Source organism: Chrysemys picta, chromosome 2 (genome assembly GCF_011386835.1).
Source record: "Chrysemys picta bellii isolate R12L10 chromosome 2, ASM1138683v2, whole genome shotgun sequence".
NCBI lineage: Eukaryota > Metazoa > Chordata > Testudines > Emydidae > Chrysemys > Chrysemys picta.
The window spans coordinates 4,256,840-4,283,581 of record NC_088792.1 but is presented as its reverse complement, the minus strand read 5'-3'; the positions used below and the strand labels follow the sequence as shown (position 1 = coordinate 4,283,581).

Below are 26,742 nucleotides of genomic sequence, written 5' to 3'. Positions count from 1 at the left end.
AACCAAATCTACATAGTCTTCCAGACAGTTTCTCCTTTTGAATAAATCATGTTGCATTCCGCTTCCTGGATTCTTATGTCGCTTCTGTGCCTGCTCGCTAACACTCATCAAATTGTGTAGCCGCCTACAGCATCAACTGTCCACAGAAGAGTCTGCAGCCCAAAGCTGTATGACGGCTCCTAAGGGAACTAACTGTTAGCCTTACGTAGTGTAACAATCACAGATTGAATGCGGTCAGATGCATGTTGATGAATTTTGGTTTCTACCCATCTACCTCTAGAAAGCTGTTTCTTTCACTGTTTGGAACAGCCAGAAGTATTGAAGCAATCTCCGACCCCAGAGTCAGAGCATCGACTCATTTCTAAAGCTATGACCCTGTGTTGCTCATTAAAGCCAAGTCCGAATGCTTCCAGCGAAAAGAGCTCCCACTCTGAAGATGAGCTTTTTATTACACTGCATGGAAAGAGAGGGATACTACTCTGCAGTATCCTGTCGAATGGGAAGGAGAGAGTGCACATTTGTGCAGAGTACAGATGAGAGTGTTTCCTCAACAGGCTCCCAAGAAAAGGGATAGCAGCACCGTTTCAGTAGATATCTGTACCTAAAAAGGGACAAGAGCACTAAAAAACAGAAGGTAGACAGCAATCCTCCTGGGGATAGATTCAATTACCCATAGACCTTTTCCATCACTACTTTTAAGGATTCTATTAAGCAACTTCCACGCATTTTCTTCTCAGATTCTGGTCAAGCCATAGTATTAGTGAAACGTATTCCCGTGCTGCGTTGTACAAGTGTTTCAGCATGATATTTTAGAAGCATTAGACCATTAACCCAATAGTCATTTGATATTTTATTGGTGGAATTGGACATTAGTTCACAAACGGCTCTGAAAGTATAAGCACAGGTTACTTCAGAGATTCCAAAATGGGAGCACACTGATTATTTTTAATGCAACAATTTCTGCACCTTCCCTGAATTACTGACAAAACATCATTTGTTCAAAGACATCTGCATGTTCATAAAGGAGCTAGTTAGAGAATAATGGTCAGCAACCCAGGAGACTGAGTTTTATCATTTAAACCAGGGGTGGGCAAACTACAGCCCACAGATTGGATCCCGCCCGCCACCTGTTTTAAGCCGGCCCTCGAGCTCCCGCTGGGGAGCGGGGTCTGTGACTTGTCCCACTCCGGTCGGTGCTGCAGCCGGGACACAGGGTTGGAGCCGCTCCATGCGGCCCCCCTCCGACGGTCCAATGGGAGCTGCATGGGCAGTGCCGGCAGACGGGGCAGCATGCAGCAGAGCCGCCTGGCCGCACCTCCGCATAGGAGGCAGGGAAGGAACATGCCTCTGCTTCCGGGAGCTGCTTGAGGTAAGTGCTTCTCAAAGCCTGCACCCCTGAGCCTCTTCCCATGCCCCACCCCCGCCTCAGCTCTGATCCCCCTCCCACCCTCCAAACCCCTCGGTCCCAGCCCAGAGCACCCTCCTACACCCCAAACTCCTCGTCCCTAGCCCCACCGCGGAGCCCACACCCCCAGCTGGAGCCCTCACCCCCCCTCCCGTACCCCACTCCCCTGCCCCAGCCCGGAGCCCTCTCCCGCACCCTGAACTTCTCATTTCTGGCCCCACTCCAGAGCCCGCACCCCCAACCAGAGCCCTCACCCCCTCCCACACCCCAACCTCAATTTTCTGAGCATTCATGACCCGCCATATAATTTCTATTCCCAGATGTGGCCCTCGGCCCAAAAAGTTTGCCCACCCCGATTTAAACATAATATAGCCACGTACTCAAAGATTCAGCCATCTTAAGCTTGGGTGAGTCTTCAGTTACTGATTAAGCCCCCAGGGTCCATCCCTACTTGCTCAACGCCCCATAACCCAGGCACATATCATCACCAAAAAACAGCGATTAGCTCAGCAAAAGTCAGAAAGGTCAAGATTATCCTTGGGACAAGTCAACACTACTCCGTAATTACAGAGTGCTGGGATAAAACAAGACCCATAGTATTAGGAAAATACAAAGTTATATAAATAGCCCTCTGTCCCCATTTTACAAATGGAGAAACTGAAATGGAAAGATTAAGTGACTTTCCAAAGGCCATGGAGTGTGCCAGTAATCAGAGCCAGCATTAGAACTCAATTTCCCGGCTCCTGGTGTCGTGCTCAGTCTACAAAATCATACAGCCTCTGCATCCACCCCTTCTCACGCATACAAAAAAAAGGCAGTCGGGGGAGGGCAGAAACTCATCGAGGTAGGACTATGTAATATTAAGAAAACTCTCACTTCAGAACCTGGCTTAGCCAACATGAAACAGGGATGCCAATTTAGAACACTACATCCTGTTATATAAAACAAGAGCTGTCTTACCATCCACCCCCAGGCGGCTCTCTGAGGATATCAATGGGGCAGCTGTTGGTCCCCTTTCCTCATTTACGCTCACAAGTGTGCTCTCACTACACTGTTCCAGAGATGCTTCTCTAAAAAACAAGCATCAGCTTTAAATTCACAACATGGGTTATCTAACAGCCTAATTTGTGCAAAACCATTTCCTTCCTGATTGGTTTTTGTTCAGTAGCTTGTCCCTGAAGCTTGGCCATGTTACTAATAAAAGCAGAACAAAGTAGTTGGTTAGTTTATCTACTTTTTTTTTTTTTTTTTTTTTTTTTTTTTAGAGTAGAAAGGATTAATCTAACCTATCTGCTTAAGTAGCTCTAACAAAAAAGTTACTTTAAGAAAGAATACAAAATAAGCTTAAAATTTTATGTATAACTTGTGACATCCTAGTTTGTTTCAGGCCAAAATCTGTTACCCAGGGTTTTCAGAACCCCCAACAGAGGCAACTTAACTATTTCACTCCAGGTGGTGTTAGGAATAAATCACTAGGAACTCAGCAATTCTGTCTGATCAAGGGTTAGATGCAAGTCAGCGTGCTCTTGTCGAACACTGCAGTTTATTAGATTTAAGTGCACACAGACATAAGCAATAGGTTTAGAACATCCCAGATATTTTACCTATATTCTGAGACGGTATTGAGTAATCAACGACAGGTCAGCACTGGCCAAACACCTTCAGCTGGGGAATAAAGATGTCAGGAAAAAGGTCTCCCAGTATAGCTCCTGAGGACTGTTTTTATCCCTGTTATCCTCCAAGTGCTAACAAACTGATCATTTAATAATTTGTTGCAGCCTCTTTCCAGGTATTGAAGTTGGGCTGACTGGCCTATAATGCCCTAGGCCCTGTTAGTACCTATCTTTAAAAAGGGGAACAATGTTTGCTCTTCTCCAGTCTTCTGGGATCTCACTCATCCTCCATGAGTTCTCAAAGATAAGTGCTAACAGTTCCGAGATGGCTTCAGCTAGTTCCCTAAGTACCCTAGGATGAAATTCATCAGGTCCCACCAGCTCAAATACATCTACCGTAGCTAAATATTCTTTAACCTGTTCTTTCCCTATTTTGGCTTGCATTCCTTCCCCCTTGTTATTGATATGAACTGTGTTGACTATTTGGTCACCATTAACCTTTTGGCAATGGTAAACAAGTAGATCTAGTGTCCAAGTTAGTAAACTCTCAATTTTGCAAACCTGACCAACAGAAAAGGGACTCCTACCTATTTCTCGTTAGGAAATATAGAAAAATATAAGGATTTACTTCTAATCACGACTTTGTCACATCAGTTCCATTTTAAATGCAGAAATTTTAAGCTAAATTCATGGGAGCTTTGGAAACCTAGAATCTTGAATATTTTGAGCAACATCCACTTGCTCAGAAAATTCCAAGTATTGTAACAGATATGTCAACTCATCCTGCTGTCAGTTGATGATTAAGAAACTTAAAACCACTGGTATGTACATGTGATGGGGTGTCCACCCCACACAAGGCCTGAAGGGGTAAATCAGACCAATTAACCTATAGGCAGCACCTGGAGGAAAGCCAGGGAGCACTAAAGCCTAATTGGCTGATGGAGTCCAGCTGGGAGAGGAGCTGGGCCAGGTTTATAAATCGAGGAAGCTGGCAACAAGGGGGCTACAGGGAAGAAGTCTGCAGTCACTCCCTAGAAGAAGGGAGGTTTGGTTGGGATTACAAAGGCAGGTAGCCTACGGTTATTCCCTGGGAGGAGGGAGTTCAGATTGGCAAAACCAGAGGAGTGGGCAGAGCCAAAGGGTAAGGAAGAGGGAGCAAGGTTCAGGAAGGAATAGATCTTGGCTCCTGACAAGAGGGTCCCTGAGCTGGAACCGGAGTAGAAGGCGGGCCTGGGTTCCTCTACCAGCCACTGAGGGAATGGCACCTGGGGCAATGAATGGGAAGACTGCCTGAGGCTGCTGACAAGAGACTTTTACTTAACCCCCTGGAAATGGAAATCACGTAGTGATCTGGCCAGAGGGCCGAGTGACGAACGGAAGGCTGCAGTCCCTGGAACGAGAGAGGAGGAGAGAGTGACGAAGAGACCACCAGAGGAAAGTGCAGCACCTGGAAGGTGCTAATCCCCAGAGCGGTCAAGAAGTGGCTCCACTAGTGGTGAATAGAGCCCACCATCACAGTACACTTTCCCTTGGATCACCATCCCTTCTTTCCAACTCTTGCGAAGCCTTGCCAGAAAAGAGAACTTTTTGTTATCTTCCTGACATATGTACTAAATTCATAATAAACTTTCTATTTTCTGTTGAACAATCCAAATCAGGATGCATTGCATCTTTGAATCAACCCTTAAAGCAGCAAAAAGTCAAAGCAGAATGATTGCTAGGAAGGTACCATTTAAAAAGGCATGGCCATGACAACCGTTTTTTTATTGAAACAAAAGAGTTCCTCCTTTTACTTGTAGTCATCACAGTCGCTTTCAATACATTCCCTGTAGCTGTACGAGTTCCAATACTTACTGTCCTTCAGGAGTCAAGGAGACAAGAGTAGCATTTAGGAGACAAGAGTAGCATTCACTACAAAAGAGTGCTGTTTTTCTAAAAACCCTACATCCTTTTTAGTTCCAACTTCTCCCTTCTTGCAAGAGTTTAGATAATTTGTTTAATCTACGCCCAACATCTCATATATATTTGAAGAAAGCAATATACCCCCACTGGCAAGTGCCCTAGTAACACATAGGCAACAGAATCCAGGCCATTTGGTTTTGATATCTGTTGACCGACCTGACACCATGCTAGAAAGGCAGAGAGTTCTCTTTACCTTGTAGAAGGGTAGTGCCATTAAACCGGAAAGCCAAATAATAAAGTCCCACATCACATAAGTATTTAACATCCTGTGTAGGTATGTTATTTTACAAACATAAGACAAGCTTCCCCAAGGCACGGATCTTACAATTTAAGACATATGATAATTGATATTTCAAATCATCCTTGCATTGTGTTCACTTGCAAAATAAAGTAGAATAGGTGACCTCTTGTTCCCTTTACTCAGTAACAGGAGTCTCAGCTTTTGAGGGGTTCTGATTTTCCAGACTAATGAAAAAGACTCCAACACAAATGTATCCATTTCCACAAGTGCTACTTTATTCCCTGACTGGTAGAATATTTGAGAGATTTAGAATGTTTAGGCTTGTGAAACAAAAATGAAAGCACTATTGAAAAAAAGGTACTAGTGTGGAGATGCCAGAGCCAGACAGGCAGGGGAAAACAATTATACCCTCTGTCCTTGTTCAGGACAGAAGTGGTGCAAACATATTACAAGGATATTAACTGCTGTTTCTTTACATCTGTAGCATGGAGCTCTATACTGAAGCAAACAGAGAAGCTTTAGAGGATATTGTTTGCAATATTCTAATAAAGTTACTCCTTTAATATTAAAAGAAAGGTTCTGATTCTTTACCACTGTGGCATAATAGTTCTGATACAAGCACTATCTAGGTTACCGCAAAGAACTCTTAAAAGGGGACATGTAATATTTATGATATATATCTATGCACACATTTTTCTTGCATCTGTAAGATTTTCCTTCAATGATATTTGTATCAGAGACCCTAAAGGAACATGCCTATTTGTTCATATCATTTCCATACAGCAGAATGCTCAAAGCTGCACACACGTTTCTAGAAAGAGACAAAGATAATACTCAGACTTACCCAAGACACTTATTACCATGCTAAGATTCTTTAAGTTCTCACATAAGTGTTATTTTGCTTTAAAAACCAGATCTCAAACATCTGCTTAATTTCATAACTTGACAGTCTATACATTACTTTAGAAGCATTCAACCCTTTATAAATGAGCCTCCCTTATTTAAAAAACAAGAACACTGACATGAGAAAGTTACTGGTGGGAGGTTCAACTGCAATTGTATATGAAAGGTATCTAGAGTAGGAAGGGGAAGTTGTCATTTTTTAAAAACAAGGCTTCAGAGCATTTGTTACTTACCATAGGTCACTGGGAGTTGTGAAGGGGGAGTTAGTTTAGACACAGTATGTCATAACTTGGGAAAGTTATAGCTCTGATTTCACTGATCCAAATAAGCTTTTTTAAATTGGACTCGTATCAGGTATTACTACCTAGGCACCAGACTCAAAACTAGGAATTTGTTCACAGAACCTTACTGCCATTCCTTGCTTCAGCTGCTGGGATTGTTTTCTAATCACATACCCAAGAGCACTGATACCACTGGAATAGCAGCATTTCTCAAATAGCACTACTTGGCTCCCTGGTAGGCCATCTCATTAAAAAGCTCAAAGCTGTAAAAGGCATGGAGATTACACTACATTCTCATTCCGAGACATGATACTTTCAGGTAAAGAGGCATATTAGAAAGGCACTGGTCCCAGTGGGGAAGAGGGGGGGAGGGGGGAAAGAGGGATGACACATACCAAGGCTGGACATGCTGTACTTTTCTGTGGTACACCTCCACCCTGATATAACGCGACCCGATATAACACGAATTCGGATATAATGCGGTAAAGCAGCGCTCTGGGGGGGGAGGGGGGGGGCTGCGTGCTCCAGCTGATCAAAGCAAGTTCGATATAACGCGGTTTCACCTATAACGCAGTAAGATTTTTTGGCTCCCAAGGACAGCGTTATATCGGGGTAGAGGTGTATAATGGGGCACTTTGGTCTCCATGGCTGTGAATCCAGCACTTTTCTTAAAAATTACATTCAAATTACATTAAATGTAAAAATATTAAATTTATAAGAACTTTTGCTTAGAAGGCAATTTTATTCAAATATTAATGTTCTGGACATTTAACAGCTAAGCAAATTGTACATTCGGTAATTTCAGGAATGGTTGCATATGCTAATTTTCTAAAATACAGAAGGTAAGTAAAGTACGATTTGCAGAGGAAGGAATTTTGCAGAGGAAGAAATGGAGGCAGAGGTGAAATGACTTGCCCAAAGTCACACTTGTCAGGTGGCACAGCTAGGAGTAGAACCCAAGTATCCTGACTCCAAGGCATCGACATTTCTTTCAGAATTAAGATTCTTCAGTCTAATAATTTCTACTGTGATGGCACAAAGAACAGATTCATTTATAGCTGCTTAATTCACTAGTGAAAATTTAAATGTCAGCCTTGAAATGCTACTTTAGTTTATCCAAGAGAAGGTTAAGAGGTGATTTGATCATGGTCTATAAGTACCCAGATGGGGGCGGGGGGGGGGGGAATTTCTAATTGTAGAGGGCTCATTAATGCTTCAGGAAATGAGATCTAATGGTTGGAAGCTGGACATGGACATATTCAGATTAGAAATAAAGCTCAATTTTCTAACAACGAGGGTAATTAACCATTGGAACAACTTACCTAAAGACATGATGGATTCTCCATCACTTGAACTCTTGAAATCAAGACTGAATATTTTTCTTAAAGCTGTGCTACAGCTCAAATAGACATTATTGGCTTGATGCAAAAATTATTGGGTGAGGTTCTCTGGCCTGTGTTACGCGGGTCAGACTATCTGGTCCCTTTCAGCTTTAAAAATCTGTGGCTCTGTGACCACAAGGAACTAATATGAATTTTAGCATCCATTACGGTAGTTCCTCCTGCAATTTTCTAAATATCATCAAGTTTTGTACTTAAAACAACCATATTCCTCCCCTACTCAATCCTGCAAAGTCGGCATTAGGTCTTCATAGCCGTTATTTCCATTATAACAAACCAATATCAAACTAAGGCTTATATGGTCACTGCAGGATCAAGCTGAAACTGGGATTTTAAGAGAACATTTGTATTCAAAATACAAATACCTTAATAAGAATGATCATTCAGAAAATAGGTGCCAAAGTCAATTGCTTTTGGATGAGTGCTTTACTTATACTGAATTTTTACTCTAAATGTGAGAGTCTCTTTAAAATTCATATTTTATTCATGTGTAAGTTTCACTGGATTTCAGCAAACAGTACATAAGGCAATGAAAGCTTGTTTTTGAGGGACTCTTCAATAGATGAAAAGTTCCTGAAAACACTAGCTTCTAAAAATCTTAATATTTTGCAGCAGATGACCAGGAAAGGATCTCTCTCATTGCAATGTTGTCTGAAGTCACTAGACAATTTATACTGAAATGGTAATTCACTTGATTAGCATAAATCAGTTTATGTGCACACAGCTGGTTTTAACAGAGTATACCATAATGGCTGTATTGGTATAATGCACTCTTTTGTTTAAGTGAGGTGGGCAACTTTACATCTAGCTTCTTAAGAGTCATCCATGCAGTATGAAAGTGCCAACGTAACCAGTTAGCCCCTTCACAGGACTCGCTTGGCAATGAAAACAAAGAATTACATTATCGTATTCATAGCATACCAGTAAATGTGGAAGACGGGAAGAAGAGTTTAAGCAGCAATTACAGATGTAAATTTTTAAAAACCTAATCCTAGACCAAATTACCCTGAAACTTCCTGAGTTTCTAGTGCTCTTCAGTTGCCTGATGTACCTAAATTCTCTTCTGTCTCCAGTCCAAATTATCAGTCCCCACCCTTCCTTGTTTTCTTACCTCTTTCTCCTTTCAACTTTCAACTTTCATCCCATTCTGGATGATTCTCAGGGCTGGTCCACACTAACCCCCCAGTTCGAACTAAGATACGCAACTTCAGCTACGTGAATAACGTAGCTGAAGTCGAAGTACCTTAGTTCGAACTACAAGGTACTTACCGCAGGTCCACACACGGCAGGCAGGCTCCCCTGTCGACTCCGTGTACGCCTCTCGCGGAGCAGGAGTACCGGCGTCGACAGCGAGCACTTCTGGGATCGATTTATCGTGTCTAGACAAGACGCGATAAATCGATCCCAGAAGATCGACTGCTTACCGCCGAACCCGGAGGCAAGTATAGATATACCCTTAGAGTCCTCCAAAAGCACAGAAAGCAGTTTCAAACAGGCGTAACAATTCCCAGAATAATACAACACGCTTATTTAGCCAGATTCCTTCTTGCTCGCTCTGACTTCACTCCATAAGAATTAAGACTCAAATAATTCTTCTCTGGAAAATATGCCATGATGTAAGCCTACTTTTAATGGCCCAGAGTCAACTCTGAGTGTGAAGTCTGGACAGTTCTGAAAACTCACCACTATTGAGGACATAGGGACCAAATAAGCACAAGATGTAGGGGGAGGAGGGGAGGGGTTTTTTGAAGTAGGAAACAAGCGTCTTTAATCTCGCATCTTTGAATTTCTCAGGGGGAAAAAATCTTCCCATGCCCTACTTTAAGCATTCTTATCCAATACAAAGTTTGAGGGTGTCTTAATACTAATTTGAGTGCCCCAACATGGAACTGGGCACCTTGTGCACCTCTCAGGATTTGAAAGTTTGATCCGTGTGTGTTGTGGAAGACACTTGACTTTATTCTTTGTATTAATTTTTAAGTAGTACCTGAATCATGTAGTTCACCCAGGTTATTAAGGCTCCTTTTACTGAACAAACTACACTTAAAATGGTTCTCTGATGAGGAGAGGAGTGTCTTCCAGTAGTTATCTAGACAGCATGTTATCCCAACCGTCAGACCATTTTCCTCTTGCAGGAACTTGTCCTTTGGCATTTACAGACACACAACTAGAATGTATTGTAATTTTATAACAAACCCTAAGCAATACTTAGGAATAAGAATCAAGGTCAGTCTGGATGACTTTATATATTGACTTTAAACAAAAGTTTGTCTCACATAAAACACCAAGAAGATTCCCACCAAGGTGCAGTTATTGAGCCATTAGTGCAAGGTGTTTATTAGGGTGCTTTATTCAGCAAAGTGATATACAGCTCACAATATACAAACTATTGGAATCAAACATAATATACAATTTTAGAGGCATAAATTAAGTTATAAAATATTCTGAAAAAGGTTCCACATTATCTCCTGCAACTGGGCAATAAAGCCTGGAGTGCATGTGCAGTTTAAATAAAGCAACACACAAGCCTGATAGCTTCCTGAAAATTTCAGAAGAGTACTTTGGCATACACAGTTACTGCACTAAATCTTTAACAAGAGGCAATGTACATTTTTCTTTCTTACGACATACAAAAAGGCATAACTGGAAACCATAAGGAAAAATCGATTCTCCCTTCCCCACCCCCTGAGAAACGTGTGTTACATTTCACTCCAGAAAGAGTCACAGCATCAGACATGCATGACAACCTTGATCTGTCTGTTAGATGGAAATTTTCTAATGGACATTTCAACAGAGAAATAAACTCAAAATAAGTTTTTGGAAATTTGCAATACATATCTCAAACAAAAAACACAATCAAAAGAAAATACAGAAAAATGGAAAAAAATAATTAAATAAGTTTTGGTCCTGTGATAACGTGTGATGAATTATGCAACTCAGTAGTTGATAGTGACTAGATTCACAGGGGTGCCCCAGTTTTCATTATCAACTTTTGCTTTGTTCTGTCTGACGCACTGTTACGGCTGGGTAGTGGTGACAGATGTTAAGGCTGATTTTGCTAAAAATGGAACTGCTAGTTTTCTGAACTTCTTTGGCAGAGTTTTCCTGTAAGGCAACTTTACCAGACTAACTGCCACAATGTTTAATAAATTGCTTGGGTGGAAATATTTAAGAGATGCATATCCAGCATAATAAAACCACTTGGGGAGTTTAATTTTCAGTTGCAGATTCCTAGAGCTTGGGTCACAGATAGCATTGCCCACCTCCTGTGGAGGGGAAGAATGACTACTTGTGTCACTAAGCAAAAATTCCTCTAGGCTTGATAATGACAGGTTCCACTAAAAATGTTTCCCTGGGATGCCCCCTCTTTACTCAGTCACTGGTCTTTGTCCAGAAGTCCCCAAATCCCTGGTAGTGAGCCCCATAGCATCCTTTTAAGAGAATGATACATCGAGGATGGAGAAAAATCATCATAGCATCATTGTTTTTTTCAGCCAACCAAGCAGAAACATTGTGGCTATTACAAGAACATTTCCCAATGGCCATATAACACCACGTGACAAACCACCACTAAAGATAGTTTGCTACATAAAAATGCATAAAGCTAGAATGGGATCTTGGTATGGCCCTATTGCCAATGTATCTTGAATCCCAAGTGCCACTCTTATTCTAGTACAGGGGACCAAAAGAGTTTTATTAATGCACTTCAGTCATGACCTGGTAATTCCAGTCCTGGCCTCTAAAGAGATCACCAGTCTTTGCAAATCATGTGGTAGCTCGGCAATGCATAAAAACAGAGAGACCAGATAGGAATGCCAACATTTTTCACGCCCGCATTTTTAAAAAATTTCAAAAGCCACAGTGTCTTATCAGGAAATAAACAGATGTAAATTTCCTATAGTAATGCTAACACTGTAACTGTTACTGTTCAGAGCTCTCAGTAAATTCGCATTGTGAAGTTGTCAGCTTCAAACTAATGAGGCTTTCAATAAGTAAAGGCAGTAAGTTCACATTAATTGGAGAATGAAAAGCTTTTCAAATTCTGATATATGTCATTAAACAGGCTGAATCATAGAACCATAGGGTTCGAAGGGACCACAAGGGTCATCTTGTCTAACCCTATGCTAAAATGCAGGTACAGAGGGGGGGAAGGTATAAAGGAGACATGTGTGTAATACAAAGTACTGGTAACAATTCTGGACACATACCAGCTTCAGTGGGGATTGAGAGAGTTCTCAAGCTAAACCAAGATGGATCAGTACTTTCCTTAGAGACCTTCAAGGAAAAACTCAGAGTACTGCAATTCGCAGTGCTGGTAATTCAACAGGTAACGCTAGGGTTGCCATCCCTCCAACCAGAACTGGCAACCCTAGGTAATACTCTTCCAGTGACTCAATGTACCAGTGCCCCAGTATGGTTATGATATTACTGCGGTGCTAGAAATACTCAGGTGCAAGCCACCTGATCATTAAAGGTTCTGTGATGCTTTTTACCCATGTCAGAGTATTGGCTCCACTGTAGTGGCCTCGTGCAGATTTGGATAATCATATTCTGCCTTAGATTCCTGATACTGTTTCACGTGTCCAGAATTGTTACACATTGTACTGTGCTTGGCTAAAACAACTGTGTTCAACCCCAGGGCTGGCTGCATTTTGAAAGGAATTCTGTTTGTAAAGTGCTACGTATTAGGCTATTAATTTTTCCATGAGCAAACTGAGTGTGAAACTGCTTTCCTGAACTTAGTGACAGAGCCTCTAGTGGACTGATGTCTCAAACTGAAAATATTAAATGTGTGAGATGTCCTCATGACTATTGCCTAAAACTAGGGCCAAGACTAAGATTTATTTTATAGCAGAGTCCATTCAAAAAGCATTCCCTGGTCTAGAAAAATTCAGTCTCAGTACTGCATCAAAATCCATCTAGGTGTTATAGCAGTTAATGTGCTCTAGAAGTGTATGCCTTTGGTACACTATTTTTATATTTTGTCTATATATATATATTTGTTAGCAGCAGATAAAGCACGTGAATACAAGGACTGCATGAGAGGGCAATATTTATAATAAAGTGTCTACTATTAAGGAAAAATCTACACCTCAATGACAATTCTCCTGTAGTAGCAAAACTTTTCACATGAAAGACTTGAATTATATCTATGCTGGAATAGCAGCAGGAATTGCAAATGACATGCTGAACATAGAGACAGATCTGCGGGAGTTCAAAGAGGCACTGTTTCTTTCAGTATGATTGGAGCCTTGTCAGATAATTATTTTGTTAGAAATTTGACAAGTTAAATGTAGTTCTTGACATCTGTTCCATTTTTATTGCTCCTTTAGTCAGATTCATTCTTTATACTTTTTGAGGGCAGATAAAAATAATTTGCATCTGAGCCCCATGCCTTTCCCACAAAAGTAATCAACACACATAAAAGCTGTAATTAAAATGGAACTCTTCGCTTGCTTCCAAGTTTGAAGTAGTCAGTCCAGTATCAATGCGATTGGCTTTACTGAGACTCAGGGTGCGAAACACGAAAACAATTGCTTTTTGGTGGGGGGGGGGGGGTTAAGTAATGATTAGTGGATGCCAGTTTGATAACAAAAGAGTTTTCTTTAATAAAAAAAAAAAAAAAAAAAGACAAAGCTCCTTAGGTCTCAGTAGATGCAAATTTGGGAATAATTATATTTAAAGTCTCTATAGTAGATCCTATAAAGAGCCACCTCTTCTTAGCAAAGAAAATGGCATCATTAAATTTAAATCCTTATTCACAAAGGTTTCTAAGCAGCAAGGACAAAGGCAGGTGGAGCTCAGGATTACTCTAAGGATGTGTTCGGTGATGGTGAAAGAGGAGAGCTGCAGTCATGGTGGACCCATCCCCTATGAAAGCACAGCTTGGATTTACTGTCAAACCCTTCGTTAAGAATTAAAACCCCAGTGAATTTTTAATTTTTTTTAAAAGATGGATTAAATAAAAATGGAATTGTAAAGGTAAGTTAAAAAGTAGCCTTGACAAATTGCTAAAATTGTGCAGTTAAAAAAAATCTGTCATGCACGTTTGTGCTTACACAAAGAAAGGAAGGTTTCAACAAGCACTGCAGAGAGAGGGAGGAGGAGGAGGAGGAGGAGGGCTGATCAGCTGACAGCGGGACGGTAGAGCTACACGTTTCTTCTACACGTAAACTCCAGGGATGTAAAGCAAGAGCTCTGTAAAATGCCGAAGGTTTTAGAACTGTAATGGCAGGTAGAAAAGTACACTGGTCTTGTGTCAGTAGCAGCCCCAGTGTTAGAAGACAGTCTAGGCTTCTAGGAGGAGAAAATAGAAAAGGAGGGAAAGAAATAGGAGAAGGGAAAGGGAGGGGGAAAGGGCAAAAAAGCGTAAATCATTAGTAAACATGAACATTAATGCAGCAAACTGCACATCAAGCAATATTTCATTTAGTGCTGATAGCAGACCTTTCCAGAGACTAATTCAGAAACAGGAAACTTCATTTTTACAAAAGTCTGAAAAAGTCTCACTTCATGCAAGAGCAGACAACTGTGCTACATGCAGAAATTAGCTGTGGTAAATCTAGATTAGTGGCAAAGTGCCGTTGAGAGAATGGCAGTTCAGGATGTCTCTGAAAAGGAGGATTTGCGTTAAAAACAGTAGCCAGCAAGATATATTTCTGTGAATTGGTTTTAAGGAGAGGAAAACCACTAAAGATGCAAGATCCAATACTGGCAGGTACTGCCGAGTACCCTTAGCTCCTACTTAAGTTAGCAAGTGTTGAAAATGCACAGCACTTGCAGGATTGAGCCCTTAACTAGAAAGTAAATGTAGTAAAATTAACCACACAAATATTTCACCTGCACTCAATATTTCCACCAAGGATACCCCACAACTCTACTATAATCTTGATATTCCAAACTGGGAAAAACATCAACAAAAACCAGCCTTGTGGGGTTTGGCATCACACTGTAAAATTCCCTTTTGTGCTGGGATATCCAGACTTTTGGGGCTTCTCTACATGGGGACACTCAGGAAGGTTCCGGCAAATCAACTAAAGCCATGAACTGAATGTGCATAAATTAAAGTGTGTTAACACCCATATGGATACTCTCTCATTCAAGAGTAAATTGGCTTTAGTTCACTGTAATTTAATCCTTCGAGGAGGTATATCTACACTGCAATTAGGAGGCGTGAATGCAGCTTGTGTAAGACTACCAGAGCTAGTTTTGATTGAGTTAGCTCACTAAAAATATCAGAGAAGCTGAAGCCATGGCAGCATGGGATAGATACCCAAACATAAGCCCACCCAGGACACTGGGTACATACTTGAGCAGCTAGCTCGTGCCATAGCAGCTTCTCTGCTATTTCTAGCGAGCTAGCTCAGGTATGCCTACATGTGCTGCAATCACACGTCCTAATCGTAGGGAAGACGTACCCTAAGGCCACTTTACCGGTGAGTGAGAGCACCCACAGAGAGGAGTTAAGGCATTTTGAGTTACGCACATTCACGTCACACCTTTAGTTGATTCACCTCAACTTTCTTAGTGTCCCATGTAGATATGCTCTTAATATAGTCAAGTGAGTGCTAATCTGGGAAAAGGCAAAAAAATGCCTTTTTCCAGACCTAACTAATCCTAACCACTGTACACTCCAGATAACTGCAGAGAATGTCATATGTAATGAAAACGTCATCAAGTCAACGTCCCATTGAATCAAACTCCAAATACATTCCACCGCAGAAGAAAAAAAGCATAACTATCTAGGGAGTGAAAAAATGAGATGCATTTACGTACCCAAGTGATGATTACATTATCCCCATTCTCCAACCACCTCCAATGATTATTTCAGGATCCAGTTCCAATGTGGCTCTGTTTTGCAAAGCTCTCCATGATCTCGTTCTACTCTGTCTTGCACACTGTGTTTCTCTACTTCTGTATCACCTGTTTGTTGCCACAATTCTGAAGTTATGGAACCTTCTCTGCAGCTCCTGCTCTCTGGAACAGTCTTTCTGGATTTTCCCAGCTCATCAACTGTTCATCTCACTTCAAATCTCATTTGAAAAAGTCTCTCCCTTGTCTGTGCCTCTTAATATCATTCTCCCTCTATTATTTAACTAACTGTAGGAGATCAATGTCGTGAGACATTTTGAAAAGACTACAATTGTATTATACACATTTCCCATTAGTCTGAAAACCCTAAGTTAGTTGATGCTTAAGTGACTACTTAAGCTTCCATGTTGCTATTCCTATCACTCTGAAGTTGCCTTTAGACAACCTCTAACAAGAAAAATTGCTGAACTCCAAACCTCATAAACGTAGACGTCAAGACAGAACCTATTGATAATAAACAAGCTGCAGTCATCTACAAAGGTCTTTGCTTGTGTTGTTAGCATTTAGCATTTGAGAGGTTAAAATTAATTTGTTATGGTTTACTGGAGACTAGCCTTTAAGGAAGCTATTACTAACCTCCAGAATCATTCATTCAAAAGAGGACCCCGGTGCACCAGTGCAGTCAGCTACACATACTTACAATTTCATTATGGGATAAGTTTGGATTCCACTTCTTCCAGCATATATAGAATACTGAAAAGAGCAACTGAAGTAGTTTGAGAGGCTCAGGGGTCACCTTAATGTTATACTTTCCTGTAAAAATCTACAGCTTTATTTTGACAAGCATTTACAAAAGCAGGTTAAGCACACAGACTAGTGCCATATTTGTAAATCTTCATCTTCCCAATAAATGAATCCAATTTAACCACATATGCATTAAAAATTACATAATTTTCTAAACGCACAAGTACTGACCACAACAAGACAGTTTTCTACCCCTTCATAGCCTCAGGAAGCTTGTTTTTCTTGAGCCTGGACCTGAAGACCAGAGTAAGTGTAACATGCTACTGCAAGAGGATCCAATTTGGGTCTCTAGTGCAGCCTCTCCAGCCATAGGCTGGGATCACTGCCGAAATAGCATTTTTAGCCTCTATTTGGAGCTAGTGACTCAGGAGACCAGCAAGTACCTCCGGTCAATGCCAAGAATGACAACCACCTCCGAACAACCGTATACTTGGTAGAGCAAAGATTACTACAATGTAAGAGCTTTGGCTGATCAACCATTCCCCCCCTTCACTAAAAAGAAAAGAGTTACCTATTATTGGAATACTTGTTACAGCAGGATATTTTCTACCTTAATATTTGTGGTGATAGTGACATCCGAGCTACATCAACAAGCTAAATGCAATGATCCAAAATAGGACAAATAATGCATGTCCCAGACAGGCATGAAGTTTAAACACTCATTCAGAACCCGTCATAGGATATTTGTGTAGAGATTTGCCCATTTAGTCATGGCATGTTTCTTGAAATACCAAGCTATTATGTATTGCTGTTAAGAGATGGATTTAGGAGGACTTCAAAACTTCAACTTTGATAGCATGCTGCCAAAGTGAGAGTCTAAGAGAGTCGGGGGGAAAACTGAGAAGAGAAGATAAACAACCAGACCACAGTGAACTTCTCCTCGCAGCTGGTGATCACATTGCACCTTGAAACTGGGGAGAACAACAGGGGAAGTTCATATTCAAAATAGGGTAGACTTAGTCCAGGTAATGTTAGGGCTTCATTGGAAAGTCATTTTAATACATCAATATTGCAAATACATCTTCCTTAGGTTAACTGTGGCTACAGCACATGAAGCCTTCTAAAAGGGGCTTTCCTACATATGAGCAATTCTGGTATAGAAGGTAGTTTTAGCTTAATTTAAATGCTTTAAAAAAAAAAATCAAGGTTCACTGGGCAGCGAGCAGCTCTTTGGAAAGTACCAAATAAATACTGAAAATCTCATAGAAAAGAACACTTTGCCAGAACAAAGATCATCTAGTAGGTTCTGACTAAACCAGAGGAAATAGGTAAGTGTTGTGTTTAACTCAGACATTACTCTCTTACCTGTACTGTCATCTTCTATTCCATGGTCACCATTCTCTAACACTGCTGGTCCAACAGCTGAAATACCTGCAATAACCATACAGAATATATCAACCTGTGGACAGGCGTCACTCCTAACCTATATAAAGTTCATCTTAAAACTTTCCCCCAAGATGTTTTTTTCCTCAGTACTGCTCAATCCACACCCTAGATCTTCTCTCTGACTGCCACTCCCACCTCCCTTGTATCAGGGTAGGGGGAACAAGCCACACAACTCATTGAGTCAGAACAGCCCAATTAACCACTTACCAGTAGCATCGATACTACTTAAGAGAGTGGCATATTCCAGGCACACAGTCTGTTGCTTAGTCCCATGAAAGTGACCCACAGAATTATAACCAGGTTCTTCTGCAACAACTCACACCACAATTGCAATTATCCAAATCGTCTTGGGGATGAACCTTTGACTAAAGTGGCTTCCAAAAGGCAAAACTACAGCAGATTTCCCTTAAAGGATATTCAATAAAGTGTGCCTTTGAAATGTTATCCATCTAACAAAGACAGGCCTTCCTTGCCATACTACTCATTGCTATGTTGCATATGGATACTGTCATTACATCAAAAAGAAGAGCAGGAGTACTTGTGGCACCTTAGAGACTAACAGATTTATTAGAGCATAAGCTTTCGTGGACTACAGCCCACTTCTTCGGATGCATATCATTACATCGAAGGCTGTATCATACAAAAACCCTGAGCATAATCTGTTCCAGGAAGAGAAGCTTGCATCTGACTTTCTGAAGCAAGTTCAGGAGTGAGAGACCAATATACAAGAGGTCTCAATATAAATGTAACATATAACCGAGATAATAAGAAGTGCTTTTGCTGATCTTGAGTGCCCTTTTGAGGGCGACATCCATTTTTCCAATTTCCAAGGAATATTTGAGCCCTGAGGAGACTGGCATAGGAGTCCCAGTACTTGAAATTGTTACCTCTACCCTTTTGGACAAACCACTATTATCTTAGCCTTATAATTTGTGGAGCTTCCAAAATGCTTTTGGGACAGAATCTAAGTGGCTCCATTGCTTAACCATGTCCAACTCAGCTTCATTAAAAGAGAGTTGGGAGGTTTAGGGTGGGTTCAGAACTGTTACCCTGTGTGACAAAGACAAGACTAGGGAGAGACATTCTTTTGTCTCCCCATCTGACATGAAACTAACATCTTACAGTTATGGACTAATCCTAGAATAATGATGGAAACTGACATTCTTGTTGCAGTTAGTCAAAGCTGAAATCAATAAATATGGCTCAGGATATTTACCTAAGAAAATTTCAATTGAGACACATTACAAAGCATATGCATTCAAGATATATATGCAAGTTTATTTATATTTGTCTATTACATGAGCACTTAGCTGGATAACTCCCACAAAAGTCAACAGGAGGCACATTGCTAAAACCCAACTCTCATCTCCTAAAATGTCACCCTTCATCAGTATTTAACAAAACAAAACTACTTTAATTACTAAAGTGAACAACAAAAAGCTGTTTTCAGTAAAAATAAAATCAGTCCTGTAAGTAGGGGAGCTTAAAGGCAGTATAATGAAATGTGTTCAGCCTTCAACTTGTTTAATGATATTCACGGTTTCAAGATCAGAGTCTTTCCTGCTCCAAGATTGCTTAAAAGAATTTCCTTGGGAGTACACCTCTACCCCGATATAACGCAACCCGATATAACAGGAATTTGGATAGAATGTGGTAAAGCAGCACTCCAGTGGATCAAAGCAAGTTCGATATAACACGGTTTCATCTATAACGCAGTAAGATTTTTTGGCTCCCGAGGACAGCGTTATATCGGGGTCGAGGTGTACTAGGATTTATACCCTGCCTACACTCAAAAGGCAGTTGAGTACTGTGAGATCCAGTGGCTAGGTCAGAGGACTGGGAATCAGGAGATCTGGGTTTAACCCAAATTGGCCACTCTCTCTCTATGTGACTTTGAGAAAGTCACAAACTCCCATGTGGCTCAGTTTCCCCAACTGTAACATGGGAAAAGTGAGGCTTAGCCATCTTTGAAAAAGAATTTGAGAACTATGGCTGAGAAGCATTATAAAAGCATTAGTATCCTTTGTACTCCAATTACTAGACAATGCATATATTGCTCTATTACCCAAGGAGTTCTCTAGCCATCCAAATATGTTTATACAATTCAATATTGATCCCACAATCCCACCAACACAGAACTGCTTAGTGTCAGTAATTATATCCACTTCTGCATACTGCTCCAGAAAGAGTGAAGAACGGCTACAATTTAATATAAAAGCCTGTCATTCTCCAAAATACACAGTGATCTTTAACAGTTGGATTCTGTTGGAATTAATGTTCTGAGCAAGGTTGCCAGCATTACTGGACATCTTCAGACATTATAAGGCCATTTAGTAAAATGACAATACTGTATCCTCCTGGCAACAAGCCCTGTGCAATAAAGGAAATATTGGAATACCTCATCTTTTCTTCCAAAAGCTGCTGCTCAACTTCTAGGAACACATCCCCCAGTTTTCAGTTGTAAAAAGCATAGTAAAGACAAGCAACTGCAGGAATCATACAGAGCAGCAAGAATTATTTTCTTCTAGTTAATGGTAAAGAACATGCCGCTTGTAACAGAACCTCAGCCTCTCTGGTTGTTAGCTTTATGTTATGCACTGAGGCACCAATTTTTATCTGCAACCAGGAAGAATAACATTTTTATTTTAAATGAAGACCAAGACTTTCCAGGGAGAAAAAGTTAAGACAGCATTCATTAAAGAGTGCTTTGTAAATTAAGGGTTAAAAACTAGAGTCAGACTTTCTATCTAATCCTGCAAAGGGTAGGGACTGGAGCAGCTGCACTGTACATCAATGATCATTCTGACTCATCTGCGCTTGCTGACAAATTAGTGTTGCTAACATAGGTACCTTTAAGTGATGTCCATGTTAAGTGGCAATAGGTTGCATAGAATGCAGCACTCAGCATGATCAAAATAGGGCATATCCCTACATTCCTTTGCAACTGCTTCAAGTTACCCAAGCAGAGTCCCTTCTTTTCACCCACTCAAATTTTAGGCAAAATCTTCCTCCTCAATCCCTAACCTTGTGTCATCAATTCAGAAAATAGTAGGCCAGTTAAGTGAGTGGGACTAGAAAGCCATGATCGTTTCACTCCTCTAGTGTTCAGAACAGTAAGCATCACTGATCATCACGGAGATCACCCGCTGAAGCGGTGTCAGTTTTCTACACTTTTTGCTATTGCAGTGTTCTAAAAATAGAAAAATTAAATTGTAAAACTACAAGTGGCGGCAGAGGGACTAAGGAACAGCTGTAGTACACAAATAAAGCTTTTAACTAACATTTTAAGATGACTAGATTTCACGTTAGGCGTATCCCTTTAAAAACAGCTTTACACAAAGATTCTGTATCCAGTTAATTCAGATGGGGAAGAAACCTCTGCATGTGGAGCCCAGATGCAAGTGAAGAGATATCTATGAATCAAACAGCTAGCCAAATCTGGCCAGAACTGGGAGAGTATCATCCAAAGATTACTACATAAAAGCTTTTACTGTGTAGTAAAGCATTATTTGCTGGGCAGATAGCATCTAAACAAGAACAGATTCAAGAAGAGTTTTGCTCATTTGCCTGATTTTGGGAGGCTCATACCCTTGCCTTGCTGCACTCTCTTGAAAATTAAAAGTAGCAAGACTGACTTCCTGTAAAGCTCTAGTTCTTTGAAATGGACTCTCTAGGTGAGTTATATGAAATAGAAGGGTCCTTAGTCATGGGGGTACAAATGTACTGTTATTACCAGGTGTGTTTTGGTAAAAAGGCCTTGGAGCTGAATATGTACTTCTATTGCAGCTATACAAAGGGCGGTATACAAATTCCCAATAATCTTTTTTAGGCCCAACCCCACTACCATCATAATCTAAACTATTTAAGAATCAAACACATCAGTACATCCAAACTCCATAATCTTTGTCAGAATCACAAGATACTATACTTGCATCTGGCCAGTGGATCAAAGGATTGCCTTTATGTAAACAAATTTAAGAAAGCATTCACTACAACAGATAATCTCAAGCAAAATGGACAGGGCCAACATATTAAACGATCTCCACATTAATGGCTTGGCGTGGTACATATGTAAGCACAGCCACACTGTTTTGAACACATTTTAATTCACCATCACACAAGCAGTTGACTTGGGTGAGAAGCAAGAGGGTGGAAAGAAAGACACTTTCAGATAAGCCTATTGAAGAGAGGCCCATTAGTATATTTTATTACTCTTAGACGTGCAGATTGGTTGGATATGCCAGACGATGAATAGAAACCATGACACAAAAGCACAAATGAGAATAATACAACCCAAACATGTTCATAAACAGACTTGTGCACAGTCACTTAGCTGGAATCCACGGCAGAACAGCTGACTTAAAACTAAATAGAGGCTACCTTTACTTGTGCATCTCCAGTACAGACATCCTCAATTAAAAAAAAAATAAAAAAATACATGAATTGGGCCCCCCCCCCAAAAATTAAAATTGGTTTAAAAGATCATGAGATTTAAGAAAATTATGAATTTGAGGCTTTTTATTTGCCTTCTGGTGAGTCTTTTGGATACATTTGGGTCCTGTTTTCAAGTTTTTATCTGCAACCAGGAGGACTAACTTTTTTTTTTATTATTTTAAATGACAACCAAGACACTCACTCAATCACATGCCTCCAGGATCAAGGGCTTAAAGAAAATCGCTAACTATCACATGACTTTAATAAAAAAACGAGTATAGGTGCAGTCAGGCACATGCAAATATGCATGTGAATTTTTGCCCTTGGTCATATGACAAGAGCAATAAAAGTGCCAAACATTTAGATTATACATGATCATATGCCTTGTACCTGTGAATTTTCACAGCAAAATGGATGAAGTCAAGTTTTAATAACAGAGTACTCCCACTTAGACTCCACTGAATTGCTATGGTTTATCAAAAGCTGAACCACAAAAAGTTTAATTTTTAAAAATGCATTTTCTGTAATACATTTAATTGGATCCTAAACCTCAGAGAATTAGTATCCCCAATGATTGGCTTTAACCTTCATTGTCAATACCATGAAAACTCTCATCTCAGGTCTTAACTGCTACAACCTTGCCCCCTTAAATTAATTTAAAATGTTGCTGCAAAGGCAGTTTCTAGATAATACTTAGTCCTGCCATGAGAGCAGGAGACTGAACTAGATGACCTCTCAAGGGTCACTTCCAGTCCTATGATTCTATGACTCTTGGATAGCTGCTCTGACCACATCAGGTGGGTAATATCAGAAGTTGGTCCAGTAAAAGTATTACCTCACTCACCATGTCTCTCTAACTACTAAGGAAACAATCACAACAGGATTAAATATAAAAGACTATTTAGGGTCTCCCACATAGTGACGTTTAAAACAACTGTGTGATGCTAGCCAATATAACAATTGTGCTAGAACGTCCTTGTTTTGCTTGGTGCACTGTAGCAACGTTTATATTAACTTCTCCAAGTCGGAAATAAGCCCTTTACCTTCATTTTATAACATGCTAGAGAAACTGGAGTATCATGTCTAGATTTCTAAGACAACATTGAAGGCACTTTTTCTTCTCTCTCCTAAGAAAAAGCACATTTTTTAGCTGTGGAACTAACATCGGACCTGTTGAGTTCTACAGAATAGTCTGCAACAATCTTCACCTTTAATATGCAGCACAGAGATCCCCAGCAGCAGGCCTTATGCCTGGATCAAGACTGAGCACTGCATGCTACATCTGCAGTTTCTGCAGCTTTGCTTACATAGAGGGGCAGCTAAAATCTGCCATCCTTCATGCAAATTAAGTGCTGCCCTCAACCTCCTGTCAAGTTGCCAATACACCCCCTTTAGCCAAAGTTTTGGATGCTTCTTTATTAACCGAAATATATACTATGAAAAGTACAAAGGAAAAAGGCAGGATAGGAACATTTAAAGAATCAAGGTATCACCTGCAGTACTTTCAACTGTATTTAATTTGATTGCCAAGTTCCTGACAGCAACATAAGAACTGCTGCCTGGAATACTGAAACAGATAAAAAGCTTTTCATTTCAATCCTGTGGGATACTTCATTGTCTGCAATAATGAAATGTAACAATTCTTACAAATGCTAGAGGTTTTACCAGGCCTCTAGAAAAAAAAATTAATTACGTATATATGGAGAATATTAGCAGTATGGATACAATCCGGATGTCTACATCCACTGACTGACTGATTTTTTTGTGATTCCCATTTTGAGACTAAGGAAATTCCCAGATCAATTAAATATGCAGCTTTTAGGATGCACTTAAGGAACATTTGCTGTCCTTAAACTCAGAAATGTCAGGGGTTTGATTTTTCTTTGCAAAAGCATAGTAAAAACTCACTGGAAGCCTGCAGCCTTCTGCAATGAAGGCACCTATTGCTACTGTGGAGAAAGATAGAAGGAAAGGAAAGGGAAATTTTGTGGTTTGATCTCAAGCTTGCAGGCCCCAGATATGTGCTTTGTTTCCTTATGGGGGAGGGGAAGTCTGCTCTGATATGCAGCAATTTGTGTCCACTAGACCATAGTCTAGTACTATCAATGCCCTCTGGTGGCCATTTGAGGGCTAGGATGATAGACAAGCTTGCGATTGGGATGGAGGAAGGGAAATTATTTTTGCACTGTAGACACACTCAAAGGAGTAAAACAGAGCATAGCTTTCTTCCCCCACTTCCGAAAGTAGCAATAGTATCGAGTTTTGAAGCAGCACGGTGTACTTGGAAGCAAGCAGCTGACAGCATACCTGTCTGCAGTCGGGTAGTAAAGCCTGACATTGACTTCTCAGCTGACACCCAAAGCCTATCATTTGAAACAATTGGATTTAAATATTTTCCAAACAGGATAACAGATCCCTCACTTTAGATGAATCAGAACAATGCAGGACTTAAAACACTATCATCACAGGCTATCTAGATGTCAATTCAATGTCATTTTCAGTGCTACAGTCTTCAGGGCTACATCACCACTGAAAGCCCTGAAGGTTTGAGAGTTCCTCCAAAAGCCTGAATTTGGGGCCAAAAGATTGAGACTAAACAAGTAGACACAGCAGACAGCTGCAAATAGGGTGACCAGATGTCCCAATTTTATAGGGACAGTCCCAATATTTGGGGCTTTTTCTTATATAGAGGCCTATTACCCCTCACCCCTGTCCTGATTTTTCACACTTGCTATCTGGTCACCCTAGCTGCAAAACGTACAGAAGGCTTTGTACACACCCAAAGCAATCCTCCAGCATTATGTAAAGACGACAACCAAGTAAGAGGATTACCTGGAATTTGCCAAATTATATCCAGCCACTTGCTAGGTATAGTCTAAAACTTCCTAGGAATTGATATCCCAATGGGGAAAGCACCACTTGAGGGTTTTTTAAAATGAACGTTTAGTCTCACTTTGAGACAAATTCCCATCTGACGATACTTCTATTCTCATGACCCCTTCTCTTCCCTTACCCACCCCTCAGTATTCATATGGTTCACACAAGTCCATGCTGGGGCCCATCTGACTGTTTGTTAAGCTCATCTAATCTGGCTCATGGATTAAAAATAAATAAATAAATAAACAAACAACACAACTTTAGCAGAGATGGAATAGCTGGATCCTGATGGGAAATATGACTAAACTCATTTCTGACTGAGGAAAATCAATCTCAGCAACAAAGATTCTGCTGTCGAAACACATCCCAGCATTTTAACATGAATAAATTAACAAGTGAGAGCTGAAAAAGTCTGATCCAGGAAAGTTAGTTTCCTCCCTCATGAAAGAATAAAGCAGTTTTGGGGTCATATTCTGGAGCTTTGAATGTGAAACTCTTGCTAAATGTTATGTAGCAATTTCTGTGCTCAAAAGCTTCATATTATAATCAAACATTAAAACAGAGCCTTATGCTTCTCTACAAGCTAGGCCATTTCATAGTGCCACGCAGTGTTTAAGTCTGATTTATTCTACAGGATTTACTCAGTGGCAGGTAGCACATATTCAACCCTACCTTATATATTATCAGAAGCATTTTTTAAATTGAGATTTGTTGAACAGTCATAACACGTGGGTTTGATGAGAAAGCACGGTCTTTTTCACAAGCAAATTGATCTCCCATCACCTCGTCAAGACCAAAAAAAAAAAAGAATGAACCATCTACAAGTAGCACATAATGGGATCAAGAGCCAAGAATGGCTTGTAGTAAACTGACACCATTTGAGATTGCAGAGGTTGACAAACCTTAACAGCCAAGCATGTACGAAGAGACAAAACGCTAAAAAAGCTTTAGTTTATGCACCCACGGTAATCAGGCTCTCCAATTACTTTGGAGAGATCAAAACAACATCAAAATAGGGTCTCTACAATGCTTATGATTTCCATTGCCAGTTACTCCAAGGGAATTTGAACATCCAATTCTTCACGAGATTCCATCAGAAAAACCTCTGCAAAACTAAATCTTTGAAGCTAAATGTGAAAAAGTTATTTCCCACCCCCAATTTTTTCCACAATGGACAAGTCAATATCTTACAAAAATCTGTTAATTAAACCAAGAGGAGCACATGACTAATCTGAGTAATCACATGATGTTTTGCCACAGCCTTCATCCTTCCTCATCCGACTCTTCACCCTCCCCATTTATCCCCACTCATCACATCATATCTAATATTAGACTAAGCTTTTCAGAGCAGGCACATTTTTTAGTTCTCTATTGTAAAGTACCTCACACTTTCAGATAAAGTAAAATAAAATGTATGATGTGGATCAAATTCCTACGTGCAGTCCAAAACCTCACCAGACGGGGTCTTTAGGACCGTCCCTCGTTCTGACTGATGACCACTTTAGTCCTTTTATATACACCCCCTTTACCCACCTACTAAGTACCAAGATTAGTGTAAATCTCCCTTCTTCCACAAGGATGAGCAGGTTACCTCGGGAGAGGCAGAGAGTACTTTGCTTTTATT

General features: G+C 40.4%; 1 protein-coding gene across 25 annotated transcripts in view; it reads right to left on the bottom strand.

Moving 5' to 3' along the window:
- Positions 1–26,742, bottom strand: part of MAP4 (microtubule associated protein 4) — a 251,893-nt gene that overhangs the window by 132,206 nt on the left and 92,945 nt on the right. For 21 of the 25 annotated variants that reach the window (XM_005295087.5, XM_005295091.5, XM_008173099.4 and 18 more), the window contains one exon: positions 17,727–17,792. The exons of the other annotated variants lie outside the window; for them this stretch is intronic. In XM_005295087.5, coding sequence (XP_005295144.2) covers positions 17,727–17,792 — 66 coding nt within the window. The remainder of the gene's footprint in view (positions 1–17,726; positions 17,793–26,742) is intronic. 25 annotated transcript variants of the gene reach the window in all.